Source organism: Pogoniulus pusillus, chromosome 26 (genome assembly GCF_015220805.1).
Source record: "Pogoniulus pusillus isolate bPogPus1 chromosome 26, bPogPus1.pri, whole genome shotgun sequence".
Classification (NCBI taxonomy): domain Eukaryota; kingdom Metazoa; phylum Chordata; class Aves; order Piciformes; family Lybiidae; genus Pogoniulus; species Pogoniulus pusillus.
The window spans coordinates 5,651,478-5,666,341 of record NC_087289.1 but is presented as its reverse complement, the minus strand read 5'-3'; the positions used below and the strand labels follow the sequence as shown (position 1 = coordinate 5,666,341).

At 44.6% G+C, this 14,864-nt stretch overlaps 1 protein-coding gene across 3 annotated transcripts in view; it reads right to left on the bottom strand.

Moving 5' to 3' along the window:
* The window catches only part of DIS3L2 (DIS3 like 3'-5' exoribonuclease 2), a 206,549-nt gene that overhangs the window by 94,001 nt on the left and 97,684 nt on the right, over window positions 1-14,864 (bottom strand). For all 3 annotated transcript variants that reach the window (XM_064165709.1, XM_064165710.1, XM_064165711.1), the window contains one exon: window positions 5,138-5,217. In XM_064165709.1, coding sequence (XP_064021779.1) covers window positions 5,138-5,217 — 80 coding nt within the window. The remainder of the gene's footprint in view (window positions 1-5,137; window positions 5,218-14,864) is intronic.

The following is a 14,864-nucleotide window of genomic DNA, read 5'->3' as shown; positions in this document are numbered from 1 at the left end:
ACTCCCACAGCCATCCCGTGCTTCCTTTAGAATCACAGAATCAGTCAGGGTTGGAAGGGACTACAGGGATTATCTAGTTCCAACTCCCCTGCCATGGCCAGAGACACCTCACACTAGATCAGCCTGTCTAGAGCCTCATCCAGCCTGGCCTGAAACACCTCCAGGGATGGGGCTTCGACCACCTCCCCAGGCAACCCGTTCCAGGGTCTCACCACCCTCACAGAGAAGAACTTCTTCCTAACATCCAGTCTGAATCTACCCATTTCTAGCTTTGTTCCATTCCCCCCAGTAGTCCAATCACTACCTGACATCCCACAAAGTCTCTTCCCAGCTTTCTTGTAGCCCCCTTAAGATACTAAAAGGCTACAATAAGGTCACCTCAGAGCCTTCTCCTCTCCAGACTGAATAGCCCCAACTCCATCAAGCCTCTCCACAGAGAGACTGATCAGAGGTGCTCCAGCCCTCCAATCAACTAGGGTCACTCCCCTCCCAGGTATTCTTCATCACAGATTTGTGGGCTACTACTGCAAAAAAACTCCTTCCCACCTCTTACTGAGGACAGAGCATGGGTGAGACCTCCACCCAGCCCCTGCAACTGATAAGGGTTATATTAAGAAGCTTTAAAACCATGTGGAGGTGCAAAACCAGTCTCTTATCTCTGCTTGTTGCCTAAAATCCTTCAAGGTAATGAGACTGTCAGTCTTGAATAAATTAGCAACGAATGCTTGAGGACAAAGACGAGTCCATTCCTCAGAATCCTCTGAAATGCACTGACTTAGCTGCCCGATAGAAGCGGTGCAGGCAGCAAGTGGTTTTTCCTGTCCCTTTTATGGGTGCTCTACATCAACAAAGAGACATTTTCTGAGTCGGGTTCTGCATTCTGTGCTGATTTTTGGAGATCTCCTGACATCATGAGGATGCCAGATATGTGGTTTGCTAGTGTTGGGTTTGGGGTTTTTTTTTTTTGGTGTTATTTTCTTTTTAAAGAAGTGTTTTACATATGGGCAAAATAGATGGAAAAAAGAATCGGTTTTTTTTTGTAACCACATTTACATTTGGAATAAAAGCTGTGTTAACTCTTGACACAACTTTGCCCTCATGAGAGATGCAGCCTTGCCAGCCCTGGATAAGCTCTTAGCCTCTAAACTAACTCTTTGTCATAATAACTGCAGCTACCATAGCAACTCTTAAAGCCAAAAAATCCTCAGGGTACCTCCAGAATATATCAAGAGGCTCTATTAAGTGCAAGATTGAGGTTCCCATAGGGGCTGTACTTAACACCAAAGAGATGGGAACAGCTGTAGCTTTGCAAGCAAGTGAACACAAAGAAGTGAACCCAAAAGACTTCCAGAACTGGTTTTGGACCTTTCTAAATTTGAAAATTCCTGAAGAACTTTAAGTATAGAGCTCTTAAGAAAAGAAAAAAAAAGCTTCTTGGGTTTATAGCCCTGCTTTTGCAGCTACATTTCATGGGCTTATAATAGTAGTCTGTGTAGTGGTCCAGCACTTAGTGGACCACAGGCTGAAAAATCACTAAGCAAGGCTATCAGCTCACAGTGGGCCAAGAAAAGCAACACATTTACAGATTTGGTCTGCATGCAAAAATATGTCCCAGGAACTTGTGATACAAGATGAATCTGAATGCCTCTCACCAACTGCAATGAGGGTTCAAGACCCTCATTGACAGGGGAGCTTGCTCCCTGTGATAGGACAAGGAGCAATGAATATAAGCTGCAGCACAGGAGGTTCCACCTCAATGCAAAGGGGAACTTCTTTACTGTAAGGGTCACAGAGCACTGGAACAGGCTCCCCAGAGAGGTTGTGGAGTCTCCTCATCTGGAGACTTTCAAGGGACATCTGGATGCATTCACGTGCTAGACCTGAGCTAGACTGTATGGTCCTGCTCTGGCAGGGGGTGTTGGACTTGATGATCTCTTTGAGTCCCTTCCAACCTCTAACATCCTATGATTCTGTAATCTGAAGTCTCCCCAGCTAGAGCCCAAATCCATCCAGGAACAGGTTGATGCAATTATCTCTGAATGCTAATTTGCCATCAGGACACAAAATAAGGACTGCAATAAAGAGTACATCAGTCAGGTAATACAAATATACATTTCTATTACTTTTCCCTAATAAGAACAGAGACTATGTGATGCTCATACCCTGGATGAGCACACTGTCTCTTGGGCAACAAACTTTGCAGCTGTATCTCAGAGGTGAGACCTTAGAAAGGGGCACAGGATACAGCTTATACTGCCAGCTGCATGTGAAACAGATATCTCTTACAATAAGCTCACAAAATAACGTCCTGATTGGGTTCTTCAGGTTGGGAAGTATTTGAAAAGTGCAACCTTTGGAATTTAGTATTTCAGTACTGAACCAGAGTTGGCAGAAGAAAAGGTTTAAGAACTGCTGGATCAAGCTTTTGCCTCAAGCAGCAGCATGCTGAGAGGATAATGAAGAGGAGTCAACCACTATGGCTTTTGGTTACTTTTATTACTTGCCTTCACTGAAATGAACCTGCAACATCTCCCTGCATGACATCAGGAGTCTTAAAACTGGAGATGACTCCAGCTACCAGAAGGGACATCTCTGCTTCAGAGATATCTCATATTTCAAACAGATATTGCAATGTAGATGCAACACAGATTTCCTTCCTCTGCCTGCTCCAGGACCCATGCTGAGCTAGCTGGCCAGCTGCCACACAGAGGGGTTTCCTGCAACCTTTTTATGCCACTGATTCCCACTAAGTTCCTCAGCTCCCTCCCTATAACTGATTATAACTGCCCCGAAGACCATCAAGACCTGGTTTCCTGCCTGTACTTCCTTCTGAGCCACAAGGTCTCCTCCCAGTAAACACCACAGATTCCAAAACAAAAGAAAGGGTATTTCCACTGCGGTTCTTTCCACATCAGTTGAAAAACCTGGCCCCTGGAATATTCACCACCATCAAAACTGGCTTTTCCAGGGACTGACTCTCCTTAGCCTCAAGCAGTGCAGTGATGGAGCATGAGCACCACTACCTCAGAGGAGAGTTTGAAAGCAGAGGCAGACTGCATGATCCCCAGGACAGGTACAGATAAGATTGCTCTTAAAGGTGGCTCCAGCTTAGAATATCTTCTCACTGAGAGGAGTCCTGGATGGAACAAGCATGTTGGAGGATGCATAGCTCCAGCCAAAAGACAGAGACTTGGCACACAAAGTGCTGCTGCAAGCAGGCTCCCACTTAATGGTTCATGGAAAATTATAAGTGGGGGTGAACAAAGGCCTTTGGGTAAAGACAGCCATCAGCAGGTGCATCTTGGACTCATCTGCCTCTTGGACTTTCTCCTCTAAGGCTCATCTAAAGGAAAGAGAAGTGTGCAAAACGATGATCAGAAGCAACAGAGCAGTGAAGACTGACAAAGCAGGTGAATGAAATCCACTCAGATGGCAGCTTCTTTAAAGAAGTCTATTTGGTTTTTGTTTTTTCTTTTCCTCAGTTGGGTTGCATGAGAAGAACTTGTTCCAAAGAGATCTGATCAAAGTTGCAGGCACTCTGTATCACAAAGGGATTTTTAGCAGTCACGCTACAGAGCTCCTGCAATCCAGTACCATCCCACTGACACCTAGAACCCTCTTGACTGGACATTACAAGCAGAGGATCCCTTCTGCACTTGTACATCTCCTTCCCTATAGATTAGAGCAAGAGCTCCAATACAGCGTTTTCTGTAACTGGGGATGGAGAGACAAGGCAGACTTCAAAGTGCAGCCACAGCCCTGATCAGCAGATAAACCAACAGGCCCCAGGTAAGAGCAACAGCCCTGCAAAGGCTTTGCAGGCTTCCTGGGAAAGAAGGATTCTTGTTCTAACAGCTATTTCCCTTGAATACGTTCTTGAAGTTGCTTATGGGTAAGATTTTTATGCAGATGTATGCACCAAAAAAACATCTCAGTGAGTGGTTCCCTGCAGCATCTAAAACCTACGCATATGTGAGCAGTAAAGGCTCAGAAGCCAGAGTTTCAACACTACACATCTGAGGGGTTGTGGGATTGTAGCTGTCATAAATGTAGAGTAATTCAGATGACAAAGAGGAAAAGAGGGAGAATAGAGTTCAGCATAGGATCATCTCAAAAGAATTCTGCAAAAGAGAACAGCAATTTTTCCTTAATCTTGCCTCAAAACTGCTCTTGTACAGTCTAATTAATTGCATCAGCCTCAGATTTTCTTTAATCTCTGGTTTTTAAACCAGTTTTATAGCACTGCAATATTATCCTTTTAGTCTAAATGACGTGCCAATTCATTGACCACATTGCACAGAATGAAATCAACCCCCTTCCCCCCCAAAAAGAGGATGATGTCTTTTGTATCATCATACTGTGATCACTAACAAGAAAAACTAACATGGACACTAAAATCACTTTATCTTCTTTATTAGTGCTGGATAGGCTAATCAAATCATCCAATACTTCTAACCAAGCCTGTTACTGGATTTCATCAAACTAAATGAGCAGAACTTGGATGGCAAAGTAAGCTTACAAAAGGGAAGTTCCCTAAGTCAGAATCATCAAGATTTGGCTTCTGGAGCATTACTTTCTGTTGTGCTGGCTTACAGCACAGTAAAAGCACAAATAAGGTAGAACAGAAAGCTTAAGAGGCAATGAGAAGAGTAACACAACTTAAAAGGCACACTCTGCTCATCTGACAATTCCCAACATCCCATAAACACCAAAAAACAATTCGGCCAGTGACCTTTAAAAAACTGGATTCCCCTAGCCAAAGACTGCAAATACAAGGTCAAAGTTTCACTAGCCTTCAGTCTGCTAGAATGCCATATCAGCTCTTCAGCTGTAACTCCTGTAATGATGGGAGACAGCTGAGATCTGCTCAAATCAAATTACAGCTCTGGTTAGGCAAAGCACTATGGTTCTGCATTTCCCAACATCAAGACTACTTCAGAGTGCAGCTTGAGGGTATCTGCTCTCAGGTTTCTGGAAAACAGGCAATTAAACAACAAGAAGGGGATAAAAAAAAAAGGCCTTAGTTTATGACTTTACTCATATTTGGTAAGGAATACTTCTTGACAAATTATATACACAAATGTGTCAACAGCTGAGTATAAACACTGAGAAGTATTTAGTAAAACATATCTCATACCGTCAGGGAGTTGTTTACAGGACAAAGCATCATCAAGATCTTTGGCAGTTGATGGGTCGATGGTGAAAATGCATTCTTTCCTATCCAAAGGAAAAAGAAGAAAAGGAACATTTATCTTCCAGTCATGAAGAAGGTATCAAAACAGACCATCAGAGACACCCAGACCACAACAGCTATGTTTTCAGGAGACTCAGTCTGTTGAAATATCTTCCAATCTAATCTGAAAGTCTAAATCTAATGAAAAAAAAAAAAGTTTGAGATGAGTGAATCTCCTTGGGGTTTCTTTCATTTTTATGTTGGGTTTAACTGCTTGCTCTTAATAGCCTTTACCTCATTACTGATTTTTCCTCCACAAAAACTAAACAATTTAGACCATCAAGTTCACTGCAAAGAAACAAGCAGGAAAAAGTCTTGATGCCTTGCAGCTAGAGTAAAAATAGATTGTTCCTAACTGCAGAGCTAAAGGGAACACAAATAGGCCCTATCCCCATGCATAAGAGTAAAAAGCACAGCATCTGAAACTCCACGAGCACAGCTAGTGCAGAACAGAGGCACTAAAAAACATTCACCAACCAAGCTGCACGGTAACGAAACTGAGAGAGAGTTTTGGTCTCAGTAAAGACACCCAAGAGATGCAATACTTTGTAACACCTGCCCACAATAGTCTCCTTCCCTGGAGATAATAAAAATCCATCTGGAAGTGATCCTGTGCAACCTGCTCTGGGTGATCTCCAGAAGTACCTTCCACCTCCTACCGTTCTGTGGTTCTATGACCTCCATTGCCTATTAGGCAGCAAAGGGAAATGCAGGTTCAGTTGGGAATGCTCTGAAAGTTGCAGAAAGGAAGAGCTCCAAAGCAGGTAATTAGATCTAGCAAACCAATTTGGTGCTTAGGAATAGCCTTTTGCATAAGCACTACTAGGCAGCCCCTGGAGTATGCAGCCCTGCATACATGCATCCTGTAGCACTGGGTGGCAGGACCACACCAAGATGGACCACAGACACGGTGTAGGGCCACAAAGATGAGATAAACTAGAGCATCTGACTCAGGAATCATCATGTTTAATAGAGCAGAGCCTGACACGAGTGAGACCCAAAAATCTAAAGCACTCAACAAATAAAACTTCCTCAACTCCTGCTTCAGTGCCTCACTCATCCCAGGCTGTCCTTCAGCAACTTCTTGCCTGGGCCTCTGACTATAGCAGGATTCACTTGAGCAGTGTACAGCATGTGGGACTGGAGCTGAAGAGCAGTGAAGACAGTAAATTAATGAGTTTGCTGGTGTATTTTGCTTTTATCTTAACCTTTAGAAGAAGTTTGGCCCCTCCCTAGTTAAGAGCACAATGGTATAGGTTTCATCTGCAAAGGAAGAGATCAGACACTTCTTTTCTTTTGGCTGCAGAAAAGCTCTCATCATGATGCCAACTCCCTTCTAGAGACAGATAACCAAAACATATTCTTTCTCTTACAACATAACCCCTGATATACTCCTAGGGTAGAAGAGATGGGAGTGGAAAAATTACAGCAAACTTTTGCAAGGAGCCTGTGTCACATGGAATTAGCAACTCTTAGTCTTTCTGCCTGGGTGCTCACAAAGTGAGAGCAATGCCTCTATCTTTGCAGGCCTACCACTTCGGTACTTAAATGCTCCGGGTGGTATCTGCTGCTGTCAGACAGCTGGCAGCATGTATTTATATAATTCCACCAGGCATGCTGAATAGAGATTTTCAAAGAGACAAAAAAATCAGTAAAGCACTTCACTGCCTCCTGAGACTTTGAAAATCTTTGAGAATATGCTAGCTTTCAGATTGGAGAGCAAAGCTGCCTTAATCCCCAGATGCACGTTAAGTTTCTGATCCTTCGCACGCATCTAAACAAATTAGAGACTGTGACACTCAGAGATATAAAATCTTTTCAAACACACCAGGACTTTGATCTGTTTGCTGCCTTGCTAGCCAGCATCAGGAGTCAATCCATTTTTAAAGGCTTGCAAACCACCTTGCTTCCATAAGCATATATTCCTTAAAATTCCACTCAAGGATGGAATCCCACTTCAAGGTGCAGTGCAACTTGCTTTGTGTGCCTGCAGGCATATGGCTCCCTAGACACCTATATGAGCCAGCAGTGTGCCCAGGTGGCCAAGAGAGCCAATGGCATCCTGGCCTGCAACAGGAACAGTGTGGCCAGTAGGACAAGGGAAGTTATTCTTCCCCTGTACTCAGCACTGGTCAGACCACACCTTGAGTACTGTGTCCAGTTCTGGGCCCCTCAATTCAAGAAAGATGTTGAGGTGCTGGAACGTGTCCAGAGAAGGGCAACAAAGCTGGTGAGGGGCCTGGAGCACAAATCCTATGAGGAGAGGCTAAGGAAGCTGGGCCTGTTTAGCCTGGAGAAGAGGAGGCTCAGGGGTGATCTTATTACTGTCTACAACTACCTGAAGGGACATTGTAGCCAGGTGGGGTTGGTCTCTTCTCCCAGGTAACCAGCAATAGAACAAGGGGACACAGTCTCAAGTTGTGCCAGGGTAGGTATAGGCTGGATGTTAGGAAGAAGTTCTTCACAGAGAGAGTGATTGGCATTGGAATGGGCTGCCCAGGGAGGTGGTGGAGGCACCGTCCCTCGAGGTGTTCAAGAAAAGATTGGATGAGGCACTTAGTGCCATGGTCTGGTTGATTGGATAGGGCTGGGTGCTAGGTTGGGCTGGATGATCTTGGAGGTCTCTTCCAACCTGGTTGATTCTATGATTCTATATGCCACCTAGTGTGGGGGCACGCATGTGTGGCGACCTGCAGGTACTGCAACACCAAGTCCCACTAACACAGAGGCTATGAAGGCAATAGCATCCTGGCATTGTGACTCCCCCCTGAACCCGTATCTAGTAAAGCTTCCTTTAAGTTACTTCATTCAGAACAACAAACAGCACTGAACGGACAGTAATGGCTTGCTTTATCTGACAAGTGAGCAAGAAAAAGGTTTAAGAGCTTCTTCAAAGAGAATGTGAGCTGTGCCAGTGTCAAGGGAATAGAGACAGCTTAGCCCAGGTGCTGGGGCCTGCAACCACAAGCTTCTGTCACCTACTGCAAATTATAGCTCCAAGTAGTTCAAAAATTAACTGATGGGTTTCAAGGAAGTGAATATTCACAGTCTGCCCTGGAAAGAAGTGAGGATAAATAAGCAGGTGCTGGAGTCTGAACACATTTGAACAGAGGCTGCAGCTTTGCTGAGCTGCATTTGGCCAGTCATATGTACTGCAGAGGCCAGTGGTGGCCCCGGTTCAGAGAGATCAAACCTGCGGGGCTGGTGGGGCAGCCCCAGCCTCCCTGGGCAGTGCTTCATGCAGACTCTGCTGGCCAGGCTCCGAGCAGCCTCTTAGCATGCAAACAGCAGGCGCAGACACAGCTTGCTGTCTGAGAGACTTAAACTCACAGATGCAAAGCTGAAGAGGTGTCCAGACAAGGCCTGATTTAGCATTTCTCACCAGCATTTCCATGCGCCGCACAGCTGAGATTTGTTTTACTACCAGGCTCAGATCCGCTTCTCCTTTAAAACTGCTAGGGACTGGAGCTTGTAGCTTGTCACAGGCAGTTTATTCTGGGCACAGACTGCAAGGTGAGGTAAGAAAGTCACTGAGCAAGTAACACAAAGAATGATACTCCCTAGCATAAGGGCTCTGCCGAAGTACTGCAGAGCCTATGGCCAGGTACTGAATGGGACAAGGGAAGCTGATCTGCAAGCAGAGCTTGAAGTTCATAGCACTGAGATAAATCCTGGCACACAGGAGTACACCTTGCTGATGTTTTCTAAGTGAATTCTGCTCAGCAGAAATTGCATCATTAAGTGTGATGAATTTTATTTCTGATTTTCAGCTTTTACGACTGCAGAAGTTTCAGATGACTACAGGAATTGGGGCTGGCAGGCAGGAATGAAAAGAATCCATTTAGTGATGGGACTGCACAGCTGAGCCTGAGGGCAGCACCCCACACTTGTGCTATGCCAGGGCAAGGTCTCCAAGGAAGGCATGCTCTCAGCTATCTCCTTCTGCTTTGCCTCCAGCCCAGCCCAGCCTCCAGTAGCAGCATCTCCAGCATGCTGCAGAGTCACCTCTTTTCCAGAGAGAACAGGCATAAGGCAAAGGAAAGCCAAGGGAGGAAAGTTTGGGTGTGGGCAGCAGAGCCTGACTGCTGCTCTGCCTTCTGTCCCCTCCCTTGGCACCTAACTTCAGCCACTCTTGAACAAAATGCCAGGGAGGACCTTGAAAGAAGCTGACAAAAAAACATCTGGGTGAAGAAATAACATTGCTCCTAGCTATGTGGCAAGTTCACCATGTGAAAAGGAATAAACTGCTCAAGTCCCTCCTCTGACCACTGTACAGTACCCCAAAGGCTGTGGCACAAGGCATCTCCAAGAGACCAGCCCACATTTCTGACCCTAACCAGGAACAAAACCAACCTGCAGTGGTTTGTATGACTAAACCTCAAGGCAACAGTACTTTTTGTGCACCTGCTAACAAAGATGTTGCACAAGCAGGTAGCCCAGCTATGTGCATGCACATTTGCACTGACCACAGGTAAATAAAACCAGTAGCTGTCTCCAGCTTCTGAAGGGCCACCAAAGCAACCATGTAGGTTAAGGAGCTTGATGATCCTCCTCTCTCCCTTCTTTGAAAGCCCCAAGTGAGCCACCTCTCATTGTCATTACACCCAATAAAATCTGGTTTATTCATTTGAAATTGTCAAAACACACTTCGTAGAAGTAATTAGATGTTCTGAGCAAGCTTCTTCCAACATACACAACTTAAAGGAAATTAGTTCAGGAGACAGAGATGCACACAGAGTTAAGAGATTTTCTGGTCTTCATGCTAGAAAGGATTAAAGATAAACATATACCTTTAAGAAATCTACAGCACTGAGTGAAAACAAACAATTCAGTCTGGAAACTTCCACCTTTTACAGGAGCCTCTTTGTCCAAAATCTATGTTTAATGCAGGTTTGTGGAGGTGAACTTGCTCTGGCATGGCATTTCTGTCAATGGAAGAATAAAATCCTTTCTCCCTCCTTAGGAACAGAGGTTTTGTGCAGCAAAGCAAGGCAATGCCTGCAAGAGTTTTGGAGAATCAGCGAAGCAGCTCACACTGATAGTGGTGAACCTACAAACAAAAGTCAGGAAAGCACAAGCCACACAGACTGACCAGTAGGAAATGCTCTAAAAGTTGCAGAAAGTAAGAGTTCCAAAGCAGGTAATTAGATCTAGCAAATCAATTTGGTGCTTAGGAATAGCCTTTTGCATAAGCTGTACTAGGCAGTCCCCGGAATATGCAGCCCTGCATACACGCATCCTGTAGCAGGAACACTGGAAACATACCAAGATAGACCACAGACATAGTGTAGGGCCACAAAGATGAGATAAACTAGAGCATCTGACACAGAAATCATCATGTTTAATAGAGCAGAGCCTGGCACCAGTGAGAACAAAAAAACTAAAGCACTCAAAACTTCCCAGAACCTGCTTCAGTGCCTCTCTTTGTTCCAGACTGTCCTACAGCAACTTCTTGCCTAAGCCCCTGGACTACAGCAGTGTCAAGCAGTGTGTAGCATGTGGGACTGGAAATGAAGAGCAGTGAAGACAGACCCTGCTAGTCCCAGGCAGCACCCAGCAGCACTGACCCAGTCACCTCTAGCCCCAGGACAGCGACAAGAGCACTGCTAAAGCCAAAGCTCACATACTGTCTCTGTCCACCATCTAGTAAATCAACCACCTGGGGGAAAAAAACTGCAGGATAAGAGCACTTAGTTTATTGGACAGTAACAGCAGCATCAACATATGCAGGCTGGTATATCAATCCTAATTTAAGGAAAGCTAATTAAGTGCAGTTTCTCTTTGCACAGCTTAAGGAAGACTAATTAAAGTGGACAAGTATATGTGCAGTGCAGTTCATCTTTTTACCTTTAATGGGACCCAAAATAAATGGCCAGTGCAGCAGCAGAGGTAAGACAAGTAGTCTGTTGGCGAGCAGGAATTACCACCAGGGTAATTAAAACGTTCACAGATCAGAGGACTGGAACAGCAGTTTGTTTTTCTTTGTACAAATACATATATCTGTGCACAGGTGTTGGCAAGAACCAGCAGAGAAAACACTGTACAGTTGGTGTTTGCTTTTACACATCCATTTTTGCCACTTAAACTGTTCAGAACCCACACTAAAGTTTAGCTATAAAAGATAAACACCTACGACACAAATCAATTACAAGTGCCAGTGGTCAGAGCTCCATTTTTACTCAAGTGGAAGGCTACTTGGATCAAGATGAAGCACTGCATTTGTAAGCCACAGGTTCAAGCTTTGTTAGAGACAAGGTTCCTGGCACGGCCAGGTGGTGGGCAAAGTTTGGGTGAGATCTGCTGCAAAAGTAGCTTGGTGCCACTCAAGGGGAAAAAAAACCCAACAGTTTGCACAAATAGACAAAGCAGCACTCTGCAGCCACGTAGATCCTCCTAACACAAGTGGACAGCCTTTCCAGCCAGCAGCACACAGATGAGTCAACTTGCCAGCAGAGAACACGGCGCCTGATTTTCGCCACTCTAACGAATGCCAACAACCATGAAATAACCGTTCAGAGAACTGCATGTACCCACTGGAGCATCAGAAAAACCTTGCTGAAGCAAAATGTTGTCCTCACCAGCTGAAACAATCATTTGCAGGAGGCAGAGTTCTAAGGCAGAAGTATGAACCAACTACTAAAGAAAGAGGGGGAAAGGGAGGATGAAGGAAAGACATCCCTGGCACCACAAACAGAAGTCAGCTCAGCAGCCTGACTGTCCATACTCCTGCATGCCACAGATCCATCACCCCTCCTGACCCTGGCTGCAGCCACCACCAACTGGGTCACAGAGCACTAGCACAGGCTCCCCAGAGAGGCTGCGAAGTCTCCTTCTCTAGAGACTTTCAAGGCCTGTCTGGATGTGTTCCTCTGTGATCTGTGCTAGATTGTGTGGTCCTGCTCTGGCAGGGGAGTTGGACTCGATGATCTCCTTGGGTCCCTTCCAACCCCTAACATCCTGTGATCATGTTACTAAGGGCATTTGTCCAACTATCTCAAACACTGACTGGCTTGAGGCATCAACCAACCTCTCTAGGAAGCTTAATCCAGTGTTTGACCACCATCACAGTAAAGAAATGCTTCTTAATGCTCCTTTGATGCAGCTTTCAACTATTCCCATGCATCCTATCACTGGATACCAGGGAGAAGAGATCAGCCACATTTCCTTAGAATCATAGAATCAACCAGGTTGGAAGAGACCTCCAAGATCATCCAGTCAAACCTACCACCCAGGTGTCTGAACTTAACTAACTTACCTCCCCATCCTGACTCTCTCTCCCAGTCAGCTTTCAGACTGAAGCAGTCTCTCACACTGTTAACTGGTGATTCACAAAAGCTAAGACATACAGAGCTACAGAAGAGAAGAACACATGCACCAGCAGCCACAGCACTCACTAGCCTGGAAAACCTGCTGCTTGTGAATTCCCAGCACACAAACACTGCACAACTGAAGAATCAAGCAGCTCTGTGGCTACCCACTTGCTGATCACCCTGCCCAGCCCCGTGCTTGGTGCCCACAGTCCCTCTCATCATCCTCCTAAAGCCCTATGCTAAAACTTTTGCAGAAGTATTAGCCAAAGCCCAGCTTGCTGCAGCTGGAGGTGGGTCAGGAACAACCATCACTTCCTTTGCTGAAGTTTAGGCAGTGCAAAACTTCTTTAAACTTGACTATGTACGTGCTAAGGCATTTACAGTACAAGTGACTGCATGTCTAGACACTCGCAGCGCATTTACATTCTTCTAGGGACTCCTTAGATTGTCCTGTTCTCTCCACTTTGTGAGTAGATACAATAGCCTGGTGGGAGTGAAAGCTCAGCCTCCCAGTTTACCCTTATTAACTCCAGCTCCAAGTTGACATTTTAAAATTAAGCATAGCAAAGGCACTTTTAGAACCTTTAAGCTCTTTGGGTCATTTTGAAGACCCATCTGAGCTTCATCTTGCAAAAGTTAAACCAGACATCATTTCTCAGAGCTGGAAACAGTTGTTTTAGTTTGGAAACAGGCATCCTAGAGCTGTAAACTCACTCCAGAGAATGCTACTAACGTTTTTTCACACAACAGTCTGATTGTTATGGCAACAGCAAGAATCAATCTCGCTCTTCAACCACAAGCAAACCCAGCTCAACCACGGTGTCGACACAGGTTTGTTATAAAGTGCCCATAAGCATGGGACCAATTCCACTGATGTTCATCACTCAAATGGGAATGAAGTACTCTGAGAAAGAGACCATTCAGAGAACAATCACTGCTTGAACATTTCAGAGACTTCAACATCCAATTCCTAAAGACATCTGTTACATGGAGCATCTACCACATTTGTCACACTTGATGCTGGCAAATTTTAGTTAAAGCCCCAGAGTGGCTCCTTCCAAGACAGATTCTTAAAAGGAATATATACATATATATATTTAAAATAGGCAAGCAATAGAATAACCCTGACAAATCTCTGAAGGCACTCTGAATTCCCTGTAACACACTGACAAAGACACTTGACACACCACAAAACCTTTTTTTGCACAGTGCCTAAATTTTAAAACAAATGATGAAAGAATTGGTAGTAAAAACTGTCCCTTCCAAGCATTCATTTTTAGAAGCCCCATAAAAATCCATCATGGCATTAAATGCACTGAAAGCCCAACTTTCTACTTCAAGTCACAGAGAAATGAAAAAGAGAAGTGGTATTTATATTTTAGCTGATGTCCTGGTTTGGTTCAGAAATCAGACCTTGGTGCAGGAGAGTGGCTGACAGTGAACCCCAATGTATTACACATCTATAACTATAAACCTTCACAGTTTCACCAAAAGCAGCTCATTGGATTGGCAAACCAGAATCAATGATTCCTTCTATCCATTTATGGCCTCCAAGTAAGGAAGAAGAGAGAAAAAAAAGCACTGCAGTCTTCAACATAGCTAAAGAGCTTGAAAAGCCAACACATACATAAATGAGATCAGAGTCTGTGAGACACCAGGCACCAGCAGTATTTCCTACAAGCCACACTGTAATTGTGCTGGAAGTATAATGAAGTCTTTGCACCACCACAATCCCACGCAAGAAGGTGAGGTGTAATTGAAAATGCACTTGCCTTCTATAAACTGCTTTAATCAGAGAGGCACAGAGCTAGAAATGGAAGAGACATTAGGTCATCCCCCCCCCCATAGGTCAGAGCTGGACTCTTCATGACAATACATTTCCAAGGACTTTCTCCAGTAAAGTATTAAGCACCTTTAGCACTGGAGTTTCCCATACCTTCTTTAGCAGTCTAAGCTACAGTCTATTTCAGGTTGGACAGGAAAGGTTTCCTCTTTGTTTTACCTTACTTGTTCCCCTAATATCTCTTTGTATCTTCCTACCACTTTAAATGATTCTCATTTTTTTCACTTTGGTCCACATATATTAGCTACCAACCACTGTATCTTTCAAAACCTTTCAGCATTGGCGTATTGAACACTCCCTTGTAAATCAATCCTTTGCCTCCAAGAATAGGGTTTTCTTCAGTCTTTTCCAGATTGCCCTCATTCCAGTGACAGCTCCAGTACAACCTTGCCTCATACACCTGCATGCATGTCATCTGCATTTTTATTTTCTCCTTACAGAGTGAGGATCTGAGAATAACTTGGGAACAATGACCCAA